Here is a 21,334-nt window from a genome sequence, read left to right on the forward strand (position 1 = left end):
GCGCAAGGATAGACTTTTCTTTTTCCGTGGTATTCCTCATAACAGGATCCTAGCTATTAATGGTGGTGAGTCCATGGAGTTATGGCACGGGCATCCTTCGGAGAAAGTTATTCAGAAGTTTTCATTTGAGTAAATCTAGTGATTTGAATAAAAATGGTTGTGACGTGTGTTTGCATGCAAAGCAACCACGAGATAGTTTTCCTATTAGTAGGAGTCGTGCTAGTAGGATTTTTGAACTTATTCATTGTGATTTGTGGGGATCTTATCGGACTCGTTTCTCCTGTGGGGCTTCTTATGTTTTGACGATTGTGGATGATTTCTCTTGAACAGTTTGGGTGTACTTGCTTTAGAAGTTGGCATCATGTTTTTTTAATTTTTGGCATTGGTTAAAAGGCAATTTAATCAGACTATTAAGCGAGTTAGAAGTGATAATGGAACTGAGTTTACATGCTTAACTGAATATTTTGAGAAACATGGTATTATTTTTGAAACATCTTGTGTTGGAACTCTGCAACAAAATGGTCGTATTGAGCGTATACATCACCACATTTTAAATGTGGCGCGTGCTTTGCATTTTCGAAGGCATTTGCCTATTTAGTTTTAGAGAGAGTGTATGATGGCGACATGTTACTTAATAAATCGTACTCCTTCTAGTGTTCTTAATTATCAAACACCATATGAATGTTTGTTTGGTAAAATTCCTAACTTACAAGCCATTCGGATTTTGGGTTGTTTATGTTATACTCATAATTAAAAACATCAAGATGATAAATTTGCTAGTAGAAGTCGTAAATGCGTTTTCTTGGGGTACCCATTTACTAAAAAGGGATGGAAGTTGTATGATTTAGATACAAAAGAGTTCTTTGTGTCTAAGGATGTTAAATTTTTTGAAAATGTATTTCCATTATGCAAAGAAGGAGTGGGTTGTTATGATACTTTACCTGCTTCTATGGAGAACAATGTGGATCGGATTATGAGGGGGAGTAATGCGGAGATAGAGGGTGATAATGAAGAGATAGAAGGTGATAATGCGGAGATAGAGGGTGCTTATGCAGAGATAGAGGGTAATAATGCGGAGATAGAGGGTGATGATGGGAAGGAAAGTGAAGGGGGTGTTGTGTTGGTGGCTGCTGAAAATGAGGAACCTGAAGCCATAACAAAAAACATTCAAAATTACCTAATTCTCACTACCGTGACTTTGTGACTCATACCATTGTGAAAAAGAAAAATTCTTCCGCCAACTCATCTTCTTCACCATCTTCCTCGGGTACTCCTTATCCTATTTCTCATTTTGTGTCTTGTGATAAATTTTTCGATAGCCATAGAAAATATATAGCAGCAGTAACTACAAGCAATCCCTCTAAAACTTCTAAAGAAGCTGTAAAACATAAAGGTTGGAGAAAGGCTATGGCTGAGAAGATACGTGCTTTGGAAGATCAAGGCACTTGGGTTCTGCAAGAATTACCTCCTAGAAAGAAAGCTCTAGGAAGTAAATGGGTGTATACTGAAAAGCATGATGAAAGAGGAAATTTGTAGAGATTGAAAGCAAGGCTTGTTATATTTGGTCATCATCAGGTAGAAGGTATTGAATACAACGAGACTTTTGCTCCTGTTGTAAAAATGGTGACTGTTCATATTTTTCTTGCATTAGCGATAGTGAAGAAATGGAAGGTTCATCAAATGGATGTTCATAATGCTTTCTTGCATGGTGATTTAGCCGAAGAGGTCTACATGAAAATTCCTCTAGGATTCGAGAAAAATCAGACTAACTTGGTGTGCAGAATGAAAAAGTCCTTATATGGTTTAAAACAAGCTCCTCGGTGTTGGTTTGCCATATTTGCAATAGCATTGCAGAATTATGGTTTTCAACAATCATATTCAGATTATTCTTTATTCACTTTGACAAGGGGAACAGTTCAGACTAATGTTCTTGTATATATGGATGATATAATTATTAGCAGCAATGATATTATGGCCCTGACAATATTTAAAGACTATCTTGTAAAATGGTTCAAAATGAAAGATTTGGGGGTATTGAAATATTTTCTTGGACTAGAAGTTGCTCGCAGTTTGGAAGGCATTGTTATTTGTCAAAGGAAATATGCTTTGACACAGGTTTACTAGGTGCTAAACCTGCAAAATTTCCTATGGAGCAAAATCATCGTTTGGCATTAATCGCTGGTCGATTACTTGATGATCCGGAGCAATATCGTCGACTAGTTGGGCGCTTGATTTATCTGGGTGTAATACGTCCGGATTTGGCTTACTCTATTCATATTCTCTCCCAGTTTATGCAACAGCCCAGAGAAGAGCACTGCGAAGCTGCATTACGAGTTGTTTGCTATTTGAAAAAGAATCTTGGCCAAGGAATAATGTTGCATGCTGATAGCAAATTAAACTTGGAAGGTTGGTCTGATTCTGATTGGAAAAGTTGTTCATTAAAGAGGCGATCATTAAGCGGTTGGTTCGTTTTACTTGGTCATTCTCCTATTTCCTGGAAAACCAAGAAGCAACCAACCATTTCTCGTTCAGTAGAGGCGAAATATAGATCAATGGCATCTATTACCTGCGAATTAAAATGGCTCAAACAGTTGCTTGGGGATTTGGGTGTACACCATGAGAAAGGAATGAGACTCTATTGTGATAGTCAGTCTGCATTATATATAGCACAAAATCCTGTTTTTCATGAACGAACGAAACACATTGAGGCAGACTGTCATTTTGTACGAGATGCGATTACAGACCGCTTAATTGTTCCTTCATTTGTGCCTACAAAGCAGCAATTGGCGGATATTTTTACTAAAGCTTTGGGTCGATCACAATTCGAATTATTGTTGTGCAAGTTGGGTGTTTGAGATCTTCACGCTCCAACTTGAGAGGGGAAATTAGGAAATCCAAAAGTTTTATCCATATTTATTGTAGTTAGTTTGTAATTAATTGTAACTTATGTATCCATATTTATTGTAGTTAGTTTGTAATTAATTGTAAAATATGTATGAAGTATAGGAAGTTTAAGAGTTATAGGTTACACTTTAAATTAGCATTAAATATAGGATAGCCAAAGGACTATTTGCTCTTTAAGCTAGTTAGTCTATATATTTGTTTCAGATCTTCAAGATAAAAGGGGAAGAGAGTTCTTTTCTTTCAAATGTTTACAAATTCTTAAACCAACTCCTGCGCATTGAACAAAGAATTTATTAGTGAGTTAGGAATTCGATAATGGACTAAAAAAAATTCACGGACTTCAGAATTTAGATAAAAACTAAATGAATTTTCTCTATGGATATGACCAAATTACTGGATTTAGACTAGTGATAAATATAAGTATAAACATATCCTTAATTCCAATGCACTATGTAGTCTCTAAATTAAATTCTATAAACCCATCAACTTTTTGCTACAATGTCATCATTAGACTCCTCTCTCACCGGTTTCCCTCTTTTCCTCCAAATGCATGGCTTTTTTGATCTCGCTTGACTTCTCATTTTCTCTGAAACCTGTGCCCATCTTCGCTTTCTTTCATTGGCACAATCTCTTCATTCTCAAGCCTTTCAAATTTATGTTTGTATATGTTTTGTATGATCAAGCCTCTTGTTCATGTGCCCTCTTTGTTTTATTGTATATTATTATGCTTTAATAAGCGAGTTTATTAAAGCTAGTGATTTTGTAATAGCAAAGTAGCTTTTCGATCCGATGCCTGTGAAAAGATTTTGTGCCTTGAGATATTCTTAATGGTTGGATGAAAGCTACTGCGAAGACAGCTAATTATTTGATTTTATAATAGAATTAAAATTTATATTCGACAACATTATATTAGTGTCTTAGGTGAATTAGAATTAGAAGAAAGAATAAGATTCAAATTAATTCTTTTACTTTTTTATTGGGTTGGCTAATATTGACATGGCTTTAAAAGTTTTTTAATGTAACCATCGGAATTTAGTAGATGAAGCAAGAAACTTTGCTAATGAGATGGAACCAATTTATGTGTTCGGCAAGAGCTCAGACACTATGGGTACATGACTAACTTGCTAGCATGAGTAAGGTTGATTCAAGAAGCAGTGGAGATGGCAAAGGGCTCGTCTGTGGGTGGTGATATATTTGTGAAGTCGTTTGCTACGGTTAACTTATCTTTTTCTTCTTCTTTGGAAAAACCTCGGCCTTTCCAAGCTTTTCAAAATTTTAAAACATTAATTGCATATTTTAGAATTTTTTCAAAGTTTATCTTTTTAACTTTAAAACTAGCGGTTTATTCGTATGTTGCACGACTTTTATTATTATTTTGATTATAAAATTATATTAATAAAGTATCATTTAATAAATTTTTAATATTTAATGTTAATTTATAAAATTTTAAAAATAATAGTAAACTAACTATTTTTAAATATCTTTTAATTTATTAATAAAATAATATAAAAATTATTTATTGATTAATTTTTAATATTATATAACTTAAGATATCAATATAATTAATATTACTATATTTTAGAAATAAAATCAATATAATTAATATTACTATGTTTTAAAATAAAAATTTATTATATAATTAGAAAATTAATTCATTATTGAATATAATTTTAAAATATAATCTAAAATATTATTTTCTAAAATTATAATTATTATCTAATTATAAAACTAATTTATTAGTTAATATAATATTAAAATATAATTAATTTATTATTTTATAGGACTGTTATAAATTAATAAAAAAACTATAAAATTACATATAAACTTGAATTCTATGTGTCAAAATATAAATTTTATGTATCAAAATTAAATATATATATGTTAAGAAAATTTTAAATATTAAAAATTAATAATATATATATATATATATATATATATATATATATATATATATATATATTTCCTATATAAGTATATAACTTTATCTAGAAAAAAATTTAGCTTCCCAGTTTCATTTAAATTTGTTGTTTCTCATCCATTTTTTAACTTAAATTTTTTGACCTCCAATCTTTTAATCTTCTGGCTCCAGCCCTGCTAGCCACATGTAAAACAGAAACAGAAAGAAAACTTTTTGAGCACAAGTCTTCATATCATTACAAATAAGTTGATAAGGATCCGACATAGTTGAAGGGCTTTGAAGACATTTAAACATTGACTAAACATATATATATATATATATATATATATATATATATATATATACAACTTATATTAATTATCCAGTTTAATATTTTAATTTTTAATTTAATTTAATAAAATTTATATTTTAATTTTTTTAATATTTAAACATATTTAACTTTTAATTTAACTTAATATATATCCAAACTTCATGAAAGCAGCAGTTGATGGTGTACTTCTGATTGAGCTACCCATTATGAACAATTTAAGCTTTTGCTTTGAATTCTACTAATAGAAGAAGAGTTTTCTGCATGGCAGCTTATGGTAAGAAACATAACAAAAATCAAAAGTCTTAAATACAAAAGCTTGGTGTGTATATATATTATATATAAAAAATATTTTATCATAAATGAAAAAGTCGAACTTAAACCCTAATCCCAGCTAAGAAATATATCAATCTTACAATAAATCTATAAAAAAGTGAAGATCAGCTTTTTAATTTTTAATTTTTAATCATTCTATATATCAGAGTACAGATCCAATAATAAAATGAGACTACTTTGAATACGATTACTATCAGTATCACCAATCATATAAAAGCTTTATTACAAAAAGAGAGAAAAGAGAAACTTTCTGTATTTGCATGAATTAGATCCTAAGTAACTGTACTTACAAAATCTAATAAAATGCAAAAATAAAATTTATGATTCCTTCCATACTCAAAAAGCAAAGAGAAAAAACAAGATATGAGATAAGACATAAAAAAAGTCCATTTCTCAGCCTCTCTTTTTCCTATGAATTGTGTTTTTACTCACTATTCCTTCCTCAGTAACTGTCATTTAATAGTGTCATCCTTTCTGACCATGTTCTTTTAATGTTGGCCTTGTCATTTTATTCAAGGACAAAAGATTCTCCATTTCTTCAATTTCTTTTCTTCTTTTCTTTTCGTAATTGGTTCTCTAGGTTCTTGGTTTTGTTTTGTTTTGGGTCTACTTGAACGTCTTTCTTTCTCTTCTTCTGCCATGAAAATTCCCATTTTAGTAAAAGCTCCAACTTTTTTTTGCTTAATGTGATGATGGTTATCAAAATGAATTATACATACACACTGTACAAGTAGAATTAGCTTTCGAGGTTTTAGATCTTGTATTGTTGTTCATGGAAAAAAGTTTGGTTTTTTATAATTTATTCTCATCAGTTCTTGAAGCAAGTGTATAAAATAATTTTTGTTAAAGTGGGTCTCTATTGATTGTCTTTGAATGGTTGGTCTATGAAAGTAGAAAGAAAATTTCAGGAAAAAGGAAGTTCTTGTACTAAGACAAGAAAGTAGTATAGTATTTATTGATTGAGAGAGCAGATGGCACATTCAGATTCTTGGTTTCAACTTAATGGTGCAACAAAAGAGAAGGAAGGCAATACAAAGTTATGTCCTTTCTAGGGAAATGTAAAATCAAGAAATGCATTTACATTGAAAAGTTGTGATTTTTGAAACTCCTTTTTGAAGCCCAACAAGCAAAAAAGAAAGAAGAAAAGAATATAGCAAGGTAAAGTATGCCAACAGTGTGGTTTTCTTTGAAGAAGTCACTGCATTGCAAATCAGAACCATCAGATGTTCATGACCCAAAATCCAGGAAGCAATTGAGCACAATCTTGACAAGAAAAGCAGGAAGGTCAGGTTGTTCAAGGTCTATAGCTAACCTCAAAGATGTCATCCATGGAAGCAAAAGACATACAGAGAAGCCACCAAGCTGCAGCCCAAGATCCATAGGGAGCAGTGAGTTTCTTAACCCAATAACCCATGAAGTTATCTTGAGTAACTCAAGGTGTGAGCTTAAAATCACTGGTTTTGGTGGGTTCCAAGAAGGGATTGGTACTGGTAGTGGTGGAGGTACTAATAATGGTAGTGGCGGTGGCGGAAATAGTGGTGGTTCAACTTTTGTGGGTACTTTAAGACCAGGAACACCAGGGCCTGGAGGACATCCAACAATGCATTATTTCAACCCGTCCTTTAGGAACTCAGCTACACCACCAAGAAAGTCACCATTTCTTCTATCAGATAGGGAGGGGTCTGGATTTGGAAGTTCTGGTCTATTTGGTGGTGGTGGTGGTGGTAATGGTGGACATTCTAGCACTAGGGTCTCTCTTGAAACAGATGCTAACGTTTCTTCTACAATCACTTGCCATAAATGTGGAGAGCAGTTTACCAAATGGGAAGCTGCTGAAAATCACCATCTCTCCAAACATGCTGGTAAGGGACTCCTGATTTTTAGTCATCCTCCAAATTTTGGGTATTTTTCTTTCGGACTAAAGCATGTCTGTTAGATGGATTCTTGTTATCAACACAAATACAGTCTTCTGACCACAGATTTGAATAAGCACTTTCACCTTTTTTACACTTTTATAAAAGGGATCATTCAGCAGTTTAAGATACTGGTGAATCTTGTCTTTCATTTTATTTCCCAAAATTGGATACCTTAACAGGCTTTATGTGAACAGAAATTAATTTTCTATATCATTTGCTAATTTTTTTGGGGAAAAAGAGACTCTTCATCACCTTCCAGTCTTTCTTTCCAGCGTTTATGAGAAAGTAGAAATATTAAGCACTGCCAATTCTGTCTGAACGCAAGATTATCCTTTGTAAGGTCATATCTTATTTTAATGATTAGGAGATAAGTTTTTAAGTTGGTTTAGATGAATACTGGTATATGCTCTATGTTATCTATATCTAGTGTTTGTCTTTCAGCATCTAATTTGATTTCTCCCTCAGTCACTGAACTTGTAGAAGGTGACTCATCAAGAAAAATTGTTGAAATCATATGCCGGACAAGCTGGTTAAAGGGCGAGAATAATTGTGGTCGAATCGAAAGAGTATTGAAAGTTCACAATATGCAGAAAACTCTAGCTCGATTTGAAGAATACAGAGAAATGGTGAAAATCAAGGCCAGCAAACTCCCCAAGAAACATCCTCGCTGCATTGCTGATGGAAATGAGCTATTGAGGTTTTATGGAACCACTGTTGCATGCTCTCTTGGCCTAAATGGGTGCTCAAGTTTATGTGTGTCTGAAAAATGCTGTGTTTGTAGAATTATCAGAAATGGTTTCTCTGCCAAGAAAGAGCTCAAAGGTGGAATAGGGGTTTTTACAACCTCTACTAGTGGCAGAGCTTTTGAATCTGTAGAAATATTTGAAGAAGACCCATGTATAAGAAAAGCACTGATAGTATGCAGAGTAATTGCAGGGAGAGTTCACAAGCCATTGGAAAATATACAAGAAATTTCTGGCCAAACAGGTTTTGATTCATTAGCAGGGAAAGTTGGTCTGTACTCAAATATTGAGGAGCTTTATCTGCTAAATCCTAAAGCTCTCCTTCCTTGCTTTGTGGTAATCTGCAAACCCTGAAGAAAATTATAAAAAAAAAAAAAAATGAAAAAAGAGTAACGCTTACAAAATGTTATGAAGTTTAGGTGAACCCTTTTTGTATTATTTTGAAATCTTTTGATGGAGTAAATCAATTTTTTCTTTTTTGGCTTTTCTTAACATAGCTGTATGTCTCATGCTGCTGTAATTTCTTCCTGTTCATTTAAGGGCTTTGTTCCAATGGAAACATTTTTTTGGAGAATGTTGATGTTTCTTTGTCCATTCTTATATGCACCATATATCACAAGTCCTGTTGCAGCTAACTACAGTGGTCTATATAGGTAAAAACACTGAGAGAATGGCTTGGAATTTTTCTACAACTTTAACCTAACATTATATTTCTGGTTTTCTAGTTTAACATATAGCAACTTGTGACCAAGCTGGAGAGCATCAAGTCATAACTCAACCATGCATTAGCATCCAACCTGAGTTATGAGCTGTCAGTTCAATTTGAAATGTAATTTATATGCAAGTGCAATTATATTTGAGAAGTTCAAAGTTGTTGAACACAAGCACAGAAACTCTAGAGAAAATAAACATAGTTGTTTATACTATTTTATTAAGTCTTAACTCACTTGAAGACAAAGCAACAAAATAATTAGTTAAGTAGGATCATGCTCAGATTCCATTTGACATAAAGATAGAAGAATTATAACCCATCTTTTATTCTCCAAAAACTTTCCAAAATAAACCCTTTTAAACTTGTGAATAACTTGCTATGCATGCTTACAAGAATTGTAATTATTTATTGTCCACTAGTATTAACATATAAGTTCAGAATTTTGCATGTGGTCCTTGTTGGAGGGCTATGCTTGAAACAAAATCAGAGGACAAAAATTTAGAAGATATACATGTTTTATGCTCACATTGAGACAGATGTATTTTGTCTCATCTGTTTTTCTTTCTTATTTGAATTTATGCAAATGGAAATCTTTGTTCTGGTTTTTCGTTTTCTCTGTAATTTGTGCAGATACTATTGGTGAAGGAGCAGCTAATATTTAGGATAAGGTTATGGTCTCTCTCTCTCTCTCTCTCTCTCTCTCTCCGATCTTGAATTTGAAAATGGAAACTTTATTATTAAATTTAAAAGGGTCTTGCTGCAAAATCTGTAAAGCTATTAATGCTAGCACATGCACCTCATAAATGTAGACAAATAATATTGCAGTTTTACTCTGAACTAATATATGATTCCAGAAAATTGAAAAAGAATTAAATTATGTTAGTCTTAAATATTTACATGGGAGTAGCTTGGGGAGAAGATGAACACAAATGAAGATATTGAGTGCAGGTGGCATGGTCCCCATGATTTTGACTTCTCAGTTTGGTGGGGATGCCACCTTTTCAGTTATCATATCATTCTTCTTGGGACAATTACAAATGTGTCTCATGGATATATTCTATGTAGAGACAATGTTAGGCTAATGAGATATCCTAAAAAGACAACAGAAAATGAAAAGAGATGAGAAATTTGAAAAGGACCTCAATTTGCAAGGGAATTAAAAATAATTATCAACGTCGTGTATTAGTTTATAATTCCTTCTTCCCCCTTCTTTCATCTTCTCATTTTATTCTTTCAAGTTTAAGCAGCCATGTTTCTAGCATGTGTACGCATAACTGATAAGAAAGAGAGGTCCTTTTCTTAGAGAACCAGATAAGTTAAATGACAATAAAAAGCTGGTTGGAACTAGGCTTTCATGGGTTGAGATCATGGACCAACGTTTTGATTGCAATCTCAAGAGCTCATCTATATAACTTAATCAACCAAAGAGTGGTACTGAAACAGTTCATAGATAGAGGCTAGGGTGTCTAGGGATTCATGCAAATCAAGATGTGGTCCTGATAGTCCTTTCAGACAGCAAGAAAATAAAATACAAGTTGTTCAGTTAGTTGAGAAAGTAGCTTCTGCATTAAGCCTACATACTTTTTCTGATTTTTTTTTCTTCTGCAATATCAAGGTTTGAGACATTAATCTCATACACTATGAGATACTCCATCAGCAAAGCTGCATAATTTTGAGTTAATCTACTTTGCAGATATTTTTTACCAGTTTCAGGTTCTCTAATTATTGTTATATAGTTCTTGCTACATCTTCTAGTTATTGGTTAACTTCACTAAGGTAGTCCATGTACATAATGCTGTGTCCCAACTCTAGAATCAATGTTCTATTGAGTGTAATTACTGACCTACTTTAAGTGCTTAGATCCAACATATAGGTCTGCCTTTGATTGCCTCCAGCTGTTTTTGGTTCAATAATGTCGAAACAAGGCTGTTTAATCGGTGCCTTTAGATTGCTATACCATTGCAAGTCGCTATTCCATTCTTGTGGGAAGTAGGATCAATGTCTTACGAGCATTTATAGCAACAAATGAATTTTCAGAAGTAAAAGAGTAAGATATTGAGGAAAGAAGTACCAAACGTCACCTACAAATCTTCTGTCATTTTGGATGTGTAACTTCATTTATTTCAGTTTGACAACTACAGACCCGCATGTGGTTATCTACCAACTTAATACCATTCAATGTTCTGATAATAAAATAGCTGCACGAAGTTCGTTAATTCAAATGGCATTTGAGTTAAAGTGGCGTAATTAGTGCCTTTAGATCGAATTACCACTGCAAGTCGCTATTCAATTGTTTCAGCAGTAGAATTCATGTCTTTGCAGCAAAAGTTATGTCAAGAAATATCTACGGTTTTGGTCATTTTGTGAATGCTGCTTCATTTATTTCTGTTTGACTACCCTCCGTGTTACAATGAATTATTAGGTAGGATGGTTGCACGCACCTTTCCTATCGCAAGCATATTCATCCCACCATGTAGAATCGACCACGCGTGCAAGAGAGCATGGCTTGGTTCTATCTAATAAGCTTTGAATTACTCGCACTGTGGTGGACCTCAAGCTTAGAGAGGGACAGAGGAGGATGATTCTGCTAACATTTTGTATACCACAAAATCAAAGCCACATGGTTTGAACGCTTTTTCCTGTCAATGATCAAAGCAGATTGGAGTTGGTTAAAATAATGTCAACAGAATCAGCCTCCTTTACTTTCTAGTATGCGCTAGAAAGCCGTAGTCCACACAGCAGGAAATAGTTTCACGAATTATATCTTTAATGTCATGCTTGAAAGTGAATCCCAATTCTCTTAATTTCTTCGAAGAAATCTCGGAAGGTATGGAACCTTCTTTACCCCCTGCAGATCTGTAGGCACTAAGGAATATCAATATATATGGAGTAGCAAACCTCCTCTATGAATTGTTAGCGTTTTGCAGAGAACTTACCTCTGAATGTTTGAGCAAGGATATTCTTCTGCAAGATGATTAATTAATTCATTCATTAGACAACTGTTCATGCAGCATATGTATCGACCTTCTGCTTGACTCTTCTCCATTAGAAATATATGCGCACTGCATATGTCATCAATGTGGACTAATGCGATCGAACCCATTCTAGCATTCACTGCCGATAGTATTGGATTAAACTTGGAGTCACCTGTAGAAATAGCAGCACTGATAAAGTAATTGCTAATAATCTTAGTATGTCATTCCACAATTTTTGAGTAATTGTATGCTTCCACAATTTTTTGTGTAATTGTATGCTTCCACAGATAAGAAGTTATGAAATGTTTCTAGATGTTCAATTGTAAGAAGTTGGCTCTCTCAGGCAGAATAACTGAAAAGTTGGCTTCGAGATGTCAGAAAGGCAAGTTCAGATGTTAATATTTTAATTCTAACCTGTAACTGGAGATAAGAGAACTTGAATACTTGCTGGAATACTTGAAGTAAGGAATGGACCAGCAACAGTAGTAGTTATTACTGAAACAAGATCAATACCATTCTGCTGTGCATACTTGAAAGCTGCTCCTTCTGAAAGAAGCTTGGAGAGCACATAAACCTGCGAAAATTGAATTATACTGGTAACGCTAGCTTAGTGATAATTTTCATTAACGTAGCTATGGAAGAGAGGTGGAAATTTTACCCATCCACTAGCTTTCGCATTCAAGACATAATCTATTGGAGTTTGGCAAGTTTCGTCAACCACTTTTTTCCATTCTCCATTGCTATCTTTAGCAGTTAGAGTACTGATGGAGGATGTGAAAACAACCCTTTTCACAGATTTGGATTTTAAGCAAGATTTAAGAAGGTTTAGCGTTCCTTTGATTGCAGGATCAATGATCTTTGACTGTATATACTCTACAAGTTCACATAAAATGAGGAAACAAGTATGAAAATACCATCTTTGCAGCAATTTTTATTACAGAAATGGAAAAATAAATTATGGTTCTTGGCATTACCACTGTTGCTGTTCTCGACGAGCCCGAAATCCATTGAAGCAGCAACATGAAATACACCATGGCAGCCCTGCACAGCCTCATCAAAGCTACCTTCTTCTTGCAAATCAGCTGTGAACAATCTCAATCGGTCTCCTCCAGTCCATTTCGACAATAGATGCAATAACTTTGCTGACGTTTCAGGTGGCATTTTGTTTAGAAAAAAAATTCATAAGATCACAATATAGTATATGAATTATACTTAACAATCGGATAATGAATTCTTGGTCCTAATTACAGATATTATTTGATTAAGAGTAAGACAAATGAAAACTAGAAGTCTTAACTTTTTTCTTTTTTTCAATTTTTGGGTCTGATTGAACTCAAATAGAGGCGACTTCCGCACTAATTAAGTGTACAAATGCTAAAGAACACCAAATTCTGAAATTATTAGTTAAATCCAAGAGGTAGCCTTGAGCTAATCAATGTACAAGTGTTTTTCCACATGACAATCAAAGTTTTAATTTTTGGTTGGATCACACAGCAGGATTCTTCTTTCTTTACAAATCAGTTAATTAAAGGTGTATAAGAACTGGTATAATATGTGTAAGTTGATAAATGATGACTCCTGACAAACTGAGAAAATTATTAGAATAATATTGAAAATTACATTCTCATCAATATCAGGGAAAACAGAAAAAAGAAGAAGAAAAGACTGGTGCTCAGGCTTTTTTTCTTTCTAAAAAAAAAGAACTGGGCTTTTAATTGATGACTAAGCAGCTCAGCTCTTAGGCCTGTCAAGTAGGAGTGGCTGGACTTGCACAACTAAGAAAGGCTTTTAATAAAGGGTGCAGCTTCAGATTTAGGGTCGACAATTTTTGATACCGAGCTGATTAAACGATAAGATAAGATATATATTTATTATTTTATAAACAGATTATGACACAAAAAGCTAAATTTAAATGGGTTGATGCGCGAATAATATAAATAAATATATCTATTAAAATGGATTTATAGGTTAAAAGGTAATACACAATTCATATAAATGTATTTAACATACATATATTCTCTCTTTATGTATTTACTCTCTTTATATATTTATACAAGTAATTTTATAAAAATCTAATAAGTCTAAAAACAATAATTCAAATTTGAGTTATTTTATATTTAAATATATTTTTGAAAATGTAAAGAATTAATTTTTTATTTAAAATTAACCTAATTAATAATTAAATCTTTAACTTTACACTTTTTAACAATTTTATTCAGTTCTTTCAAAATTTTAAAATAAATATCCGTAATTTTAATTTATTTTTAAAAATATTTTCCGTAACAATTTGTAAAATTAAACAATAAAAAAAATAACGTGACAAGTTAATTTTACTTATTAACATAAAAATTAGTGAGTCAACAAAAAAACTATTGTCTTTAGATATAAAATATGTAAAAAAATGCATATATGTGATATTTTTAATGGTCATATTCTTAACTTTAGAATAAACTATTTTTACTAATTTATAATTATTATTCTTTTAGTAAGCACAATCTGACTTCCTACATCATTTTTTTACTTTAAAATTTTAACCGTAAAATTTTAAAAATTATCGTCAAAAAATATATTTTTAAAAATTAATTAAAATAATAGAAATTTGTTTTAAAATTTTAAAATAATTAGATAAATTGATATATAAAAATCAGAAAAAAGAGCGGTGCTAGCCTTGTCGTAGACTAGAGGCTCAACAGAAAAATGGAATATTATCAATGTTATAATATGCAATGAGATGCAAAACTCACACTTTATTTATATTCTATTAAAATAAAATAATTAAAAAAGAAAAAGGAGATTAAATCAAGACATGTAAGTACACAGACATCTCCACACATATGACATAAAGTATTTTCCTGATTTAAATCTCTCTAAGAGATTGAAAAGAGAAGAACACCCGTCTAAGCTCAAGGCTGTTTTGGTAACCCAATTTGCAGCTCTACTATAGAAGAGACAGGGCATGGCTAAGAAATTAAATAAAAAGGGCTCTAAAATTTTACTTTAAATTTAAAAGAATTAAAATGAGAAGAACTTAAAATATATAAGGAATATTAAAAAAAAAAACAAGAAAATCCAAACTCCTACCGCAACATGATCTAAAGGTCATCAGTTCAAATTCTACCATATATAAAAAATATTATTTGAAGTATTAAATAAGTACAGAATTCAGAATTGATTCTGCTAATTCCTTTTGCCCTAACCCATAATAAAATGGGGCAAAAGAAAAATCCAAACTCCCCACCCACCTCCTCCGTCCCTGAGAAAACCAAAGAGAAGATCTAAAAACAGAAGAAGAAAGTGGACGAACCAGGATCACGAAGAGTAGCATGGACCAGGTAGCCTCTCTGAAGAAGAAGCCTGACCAACCAAGATCCTATATACCCATTTGCACCAGTAACACAGTATGTAACAGTAGCATTACTGCCTCCACTTCCATTCATATTCTTCTTTGAATCTTCTTCCACTATTTTTCTTTTTGTGTTTACCTGTATATTCCGGGAAGAAGGAGACAGCAGGTAGACAGACAGCGCTTGCCCATCTGCAGTGCATGTTCTATGCTCATTTATATTATTATATTAGAGACAAAAATTTGGAGTAATTTGATCAGCTGCTATCAATCCTTGACACTATATATCAATTTGATATCAAGACTTTAATTTGAATCGATTTTGTGACAAACATATATAAAATTATTTCAATTTAGTCCCAACGGTCAAATTCCGACAAACGGTAGCGACGTGGCATGCTGAGTAGGAATATTCTCGGTGTTTTGTCCACTCAGCGTGTGCCGCATTAATTAATGACGCTGACTCACAAATCCCAAAATTAAACTGTAATTCTATTTTCCTCTCTTCTATTCCCCTCTCATCTCCTATTCCCCTTTCTTCTTCCCCGCAACTCCCGTAACTCCTGTTACCCCCACTGTCACAGCATTCTCGCATTCGAAAATCTCTCCTTCTTCGAGTAACTGAAAATGTGTCATATATCTAGTTCGTTCTCGATTCTCCACCTGCTTAGCTTCGTCAGAAGCCTTAACAAAGTATGACAGTTTAGCTTCGGTTAAAGTATTAGTAAGTTCTATTTTGTTCTTCCGTTCTGTATGTTAGTTGCAAAGGATGTTCTTCTGTTATTCTGAGTTTTCTATCAATTTTTGTTTTCTTCTGTTCTAAATGTGTGATGAATATTTGGCTTTGTGGTTTGTAGGCTTGGAGTTGTGACTCAATTAGCATAGTTGACCCGATTGAATTCAAGCTTAGACAAACTTGGATTGTTGGTTGTAGAGTTGAAGTTTGCAGCTGAAGAAGGATGTATACTTTGTGGTTGTATACTTTCATTAAACTAAAAGCCTCAACTGGAGACAACGACAGAGAAGTTAGCAAAAATCTATCTTATGGAGTTAGCAAAAAGCTATTTGTGTATACCGAATGAATTGTTAGTGTTGGTGTTGTAGCACCTTTTGTTAGTGCTGTAGCACCTTTTGTTAACTGTTTGTGTATAGGAGAGGTGTTGTTAGTATTGGTAGTTTGTAATTTAAGCACCTCTTTCACAGTTGTAGTAGTTGATTTCTTATTGTAGAACCTGCTATTAAATCAATAAAATAAACATTTATTTCTATTTATATATGTAAATAATTCTTAAATTACAAATGCTGAAGTGATGGTGTTGCAAAAGTATTAAGTAGTGCACTTTAAGTAATTACAAAATAGCAACTTGTATTAAGTGTGGAACACAAGAACATGACAAAATAGATAAATGATTTATGGTCCTGATCAAAAAACAGTATTGACACTGAGCATAATAAACAAGCATGTGAAATTTGTCCTAGAGGACCACAAAAGCATCTTTAGTCTTAAAAGCAAAAAATAAAAGTTCCTACACATAAACAAGTTCCTAATGTATTAAACAATCATAATGCCTAGCTAAGGCTTGATGTTGTCTCCAAGACCTGCAGGCATCCAAGGCTTCTTCTTGTTTGAGGTTGCAGTCTCAACATTTCCTTTCCTCTTAGCCTTCTGAGTTGTTGTTTGCATCTTATCTTTCCCCTTTCCCAAACTTTCATTTGGAGTAGGATTAGATCTAGAAAATTTCTTTGATGCTGTGGAAAGAGATGCAGATCTAAGAGGCAGAAATGACTTGTTGCCCTTGTTCTTCACTGTCTTGTCCTTGCCCTTCTTCTTAACTGTGTTCATATTACTCTGCTGGGAGTCTTCATTCAGGCCACTTGATTGAGTTGGAAATCACTTAGCAACTCATTGATGCTTCTTGTATTTTGATGAGGTCTTTGTGTTCCTGCAACAGTTTGGACAAACTTGTCCAATGAAGATTAAAATCATCTAGATCTACTAGATGACCAGGTATGTCAAACTCAGTTTGGCTTGACAGTGAAGGAGTTACATTTTACACCTGCATAAGTTAAAGTAAATGTACATTAGGTTATTACAAATACATTTAGTTAAGTAAATGAACTTATTACCTGTGCAGTCCCAATTGGATCAGTTTCTAAGTATTGGGCATTGGGGAGTTGGTCAGTAGGGTCATTAGAGAATTGATCATTATGGAGTTGATCAATCTCATTATGAGGAACTTCTTGGTTGCAGCTACTGTCTATTTGGTTTGCTCTTCTTTGTACCTAGTAAAACACAAAAATAATAGTGTTCATTATGTTTTAAAGAAACTTAATGTACAGAAGCTTGAATTGAAATTACTCTTACTTGTAAATTTTTTCATCCTAGGTTGTTTTGATCTAGATTTGCCATTTGGTATCTCTTATTGTGGTCTTTAGCTCCACAAATGGTGCAAGTCATCACTGAGCCTTTTTTGCTTACTTTGCCCTTTTGTAGTAGAGCTGTCATCTCATCTTCTTCTAATCTCCTCTTTGTAACAAATCTATCTCTCTGTTTTGGTTGAACTGGAGCAGGAGGTAGCACAGACGGTGTTGTGACTCTTGGCTAAAATTCATAGCTAGTAGTAGAGTTTAGCAAGTGGTTATATGTTTTTAAATAAGTACTGACCTTGTAATAATTATCTAGATAATTCTCAGGATTATCATACTTGTACCAGATTGCACACACTGCATGGCAGCATGGTATGCTAGTTAAATCAAACCTCCTATAAGTACATATTTTGTCCTTAATGTCAACCACAAACTGCCCCCCAGGACCAACCACCTGAAACCTATCCCCCCCCCCCTGACCACTCAGTTCTGAACATCCAGTAGAATTCTTTAGACTTCTCTAACTTAGCTATAATTTTAGGACAATATTGACTGGCAATTCTTTTCATAATATCTCTCTTTTTATGAATTCTTTTCATTAACTTTGTCCTAATGATCTCATTCATTGTTATAACTCCCTTAGAATGAAGCTATTAAAACATTCACAAAGATTGTTTAATAACATGTCACATTTAGGGGTTGTCCTAAAATGTGACCTAGACCAATGGTGGGGGGGGTATGTTGTTCATGTAGTTATGTCCTCCTATAGAAATTTCTACAATTTTATCCATTATTTTCTGGAACATCTGCACATAACTAGCCCTAGCAGCCCTCCAAACTAATTCTTTTAGTCCTAATATATTAAACTTTTTCTTAAAATTATTGTGGACATGTCTAACACAAAATCTGTGTTCTGCATTGGGAAACATCTCTTCATTTGCAGGAATTAAATCCTAATTAAGCATAAAAAATAATAAACCACAATTAATAACTCCAACATATAATAGTTCACATAAATACTAAAAAAATATTAAAATAAAAGGATTAGAAGCTTGTACATTCTATTTGTCACTCACAAAGATTCAGTGGTGACTGTTGTTGAGTTCCAAGTCAGCTGCTAATAGGTTTAGGAACCATTTCCAGTTATTCTTGTTCTCCTTTTGAATAACTGCCTAAGCAACTGGATATATACAGTCGTTGGCATCAATTGCCACAGCTGTTAGTAGCTGCCCACCATAAGTCCCCTTCAACCAGCAACCATCAATTGAGATTAAAGGTCTGCAATACTTGAATCCATCCTTTAGGGCAGCAAAACATATATATTAACCCTCGAACACTTGTTCCTTCAAATGTAGCACAATTGTGGACCCAGGATTACTCCTTAGCAACTCAAGTTTGTAATCATGTAGTCTACCCAATTGCTCTCTTTCATCACCATCAATGAACTTCAAAGCAATGTTCGTAGCTCTCCAAGCCTTTAGCCTAGACACATCAACTGCCATATCCTCTTTAACAGTTTGAATAATACATTGAATTGCCCAACTTGGATCAGCCCTAAACCTTTCCACATACTTCATGGCAATGTACTTAGCATTAACATGTCTGCTATAGTGCTCTTTATTGCAACTGTGATAAAACTTTGCAGACTTGATTTGCACAGTATTCTTATCATTTGTCTTCAAGTAAGCCCAAATAAAAAATCCACATCCCTTTTTTCACTTTGCTTTACATTTTGTTTTTATATTTGGACAAAAAATTACTTGATTCCTGCTCCTTATTGAGTAGTTCTTCACTGCATCTTTAAACTGCCTAAAAGTATTAAACAACATGCCTATCTTCAAATTGGGGTTGGTCATATATGTCTCCTCATTAAAAATTGGCCATTTTGTCTTCCTCGAATCAATATCACTTTCATCAGATGAGGAGCATGACCTAAGCTCATCACTTAGTGCATAAACAGTCTCATCTAAACCCTCACCATCAATTTTTTCTTCATTAACCCTTGTTCTATCCCTTTCTAACTCTATGTCAACAAATTTTTCAAATAAATCATCATCATCTTCATCATGCAAGTCATAATCAGAATTAACAAATTCAGGGTCCTCCTCATCAGCCTCACTTTCAAATTCTTCACTATCATCATCCACATGACCATCCTGTTCAATTTGTACCTCTTCTAAGCTAGTGTCATCACTACTTAGCATTCTCACTTCCTCAGATGATTCAATATTATCAGCATGCACAACATTCTTAGTTGGTTCCAAATGATCTTGTTGCATATTTACCTTATACTTAGCATAAACATGAATCACTCTTGACTCATCAACACTTAAAGACATCTCAATACTATCACTGTCATTATCTAAATTTCTTAAACCATTTATGTCACTTTTCTTTGGATGCTTCCAAAACATAAAAAATGATGCAGGTACCAGACCCAATTCTCTGGCCATTGCATCTATTTCTAATCTTGACATCATATATGCAGAACAAAAATCTATGCTCCCAACATCTCTAATTTGTGGCCTACCCCTACCATCTACCCCAAAATAATGCCATTCTATACTGAAGTAATATGTATGAGGCACTGCATATGGTAAAATAGATAAAACAAATCAATGCCATTCTCTATATTATAGTCACTCAATGCAAATACTAAGTTATATCATACAATGAAAATCAATAAGGAAAAGGGTTTCAAAACACCAAACACCAAACACCACAACAAAACACAGAACAGAAGATCATCCCTTGCAAGTTACCAAAAACCAAGCACAACCATCAACATGCAACATACAGAGCACAAGAACAAAATGCAAGCTACCATTATTTTAACTGAAGCTAAACTAAATACAAAATGCAAGTAATATGACTTATAGTACACGGGTTGTCTTTCGCTTTCTTCCATTCGCCTCCATTCAAGAGGCATTGTGCGATGCGATCAACAATGTATAATGTAAAATGCACTCTGCAATGTGAAATAATTGACAACAAACTAAGAAGAAGGAGAGATTTTCGAATGCGAGAATGCTATAACAGTGGGGGTAACAGGAGTTACGGGGAAGAGGAGCGGGGAAGAAGAGAGGGGAATAGGAGAGAAGAGGGGAATAGAAGAGAGGGAAATATAATTAGGAAAAATTAGGGGAAATTAGGGGAATTGGGGTTTAATTTGGGATTTGGTGAGTCAGTATCATTAATTGACGTGGCACACGCTTAGCGGGCAAAACATCCGGGATATCCCTACTCAGCATGCCACGTGTAATGTCCACCTAATGCATTTGCATTTATTTTTATAACATGCATATCATCTAGATATGAGAAATGCATGAGATATGTATGGTATTAGTGCTAATGTTAAATAGAGGAATATTATAAATGTTACAATTAAGTCCATAATAAGAATTAGAAAGTTAAGGGATTGAGTTGATTAATGGCAAAAAAATTAAGGGGTTAATTGAACTTAAAAAAAAATATTATTAATATGATAGAAAAGGGGAAGAAGAAAGAAAAGGTGGTAGTTCTTCTTCCTTCTTCTTTCTTTCTTTCTTCTTCTTCTTCTTCTTCTTCAAAAAAAAAAAAAACAAAAACAAAAGAGAAAACTGAATTTTCAAGTGGAATTTGAAAGTTTAGAATCCATTTTTTATCTTAATCTTTATCTACAAAGGCTCTAGAGGTTTATTTGGTAAGTAATTTTAATATTTTATTGAATTGAGTTTGGGTTTAGAAGACATAGAATTCGAGTTCTAAAGACCTAGTTTTTCAGTCTTATTGTTTTGATCATATCTTGAGCTAGGAAGCTTTAAATTGAGTGTT

The 21,334-nt window shown here is 33.3% G+C and overlaps 2 protein-coding genes and 1 long non-coding RNA gene across 3 annotated transcripts; 2 read left to right on the plus strand and 1 right to left on the minus strand.

Annotated features, from left to right (window-relative positions):
* The first annotated feature begins 5,992 nt into the window (after nt 1-5,992).
* On the plus strand, nt 5,993-8,616 carry LOC8286903. The gene is made up of 2 exons (XM_015721579.3): nt 5,993-7,327; nt 7,847-8,616. The coding sequence occupies exons 1-2, from the start codon at nt 6,631-6,633 to the stop codon at nt 8,476-8,478; spliced, it is 1,329 nt and encodes a 442-aa protein (XP_015577065.2). The 5' UTR covers nt 5,993-6,630; the 3' UTR covers nt 8,479-8,616.
* Nucleotides 8,617-11,005: 2,389 nt separating this feature from the next.
* Nucleotides 11,006-15,374, minus strand: LOC8286902 (putative anthocyanidin reductase). The gene is made up of 6 exons (XM_015721590.3): nt 15,116-15,374; nt 12,786-12,953; nt 12,470-12,684; nt 12,226-12,385; nt 11,773-11,983; nt 11,006-11,692 (listed from the first exon to the last, which is right to left on the minus strand). Exons 1-6 carry the CDS (start codon nt 15,246-15,248, stop codon nt 11,536-11,538), a joined length of 1,044 nt encoding a protein of 347 aa, XP_015577076.2. The 5' UTR covers nt 15,249-15,374; the 3' UTR covers nt 11,006-11,535.
* A 28-nt stretch (nt 15,375-15,402) lies between these two features.
* LOC125371033 lies at nt 15,403-16,422 on the plus strand. Its single transcript, XR_007217199.1, has 2 exons — nt 15,403-15,878; nt 16,012-16,422. It is a non-coding gene; the product is annotated as an uncharacterized LOC125371033 (long non-coding RNA).
* The last annotated feature ends 4,912 nt before the right edge of the window (nt 16,423-21,334 follow it).

Source organism: Ricinus communis, chromosome 9 (genome assembly GCF_019578655.1).
Source record: "Ricinus communis isolate WT05 ecotype wild-type chromosome 9, ASM1957865v1, whole genome shotgun sequence".
Classification (NCBI taxonomy): Eukaryota; Viridiplantae; Streptophyta; class Magnoliopsida; order Malpighiales; family Euphorbiaceae; genus Ricinus; species Ricinus communis.

Bases quoted from the DNA above. Each gene is read 5' to 3' on its own strand.
- LOC8286903 (XM_015721579.3), top strand. From the start codon at position 6,631: ATGCCAACAGTGTGGTTTTCTTTGAAGAAGTCACTGCATTGCAAATCA. The intron at 7,328-7,846 runs GTAAGGGACTCC...TTTCTCCCTCAG, and splicing joins CCATCTCTCCAAACATGCTG to TCACTGAACTTGTAGAAGGT.
- LOC8286902 (XM_015721590.3), bottom strand. From the start codon at position 15,248: ATGAATGGAAGTGGAGGCAGTAATGCTACTGTTACATACTGTGTTACT. The intron at 12,954-15,115 runs GTTCGTCCACTT...CTGAAACGTCAG, and splicing joins TGCTACTCTTCGTGATCCTG to CAAAGTTATTGCATCTATTG. The intron at 12,386-12,469 runs GTAAAATTTCCA...CAATTTTCGCAG, and splicing joins ATGCGAAAGCTAGTGGATGG to GTTTATGTGCTCTCCAAGCT.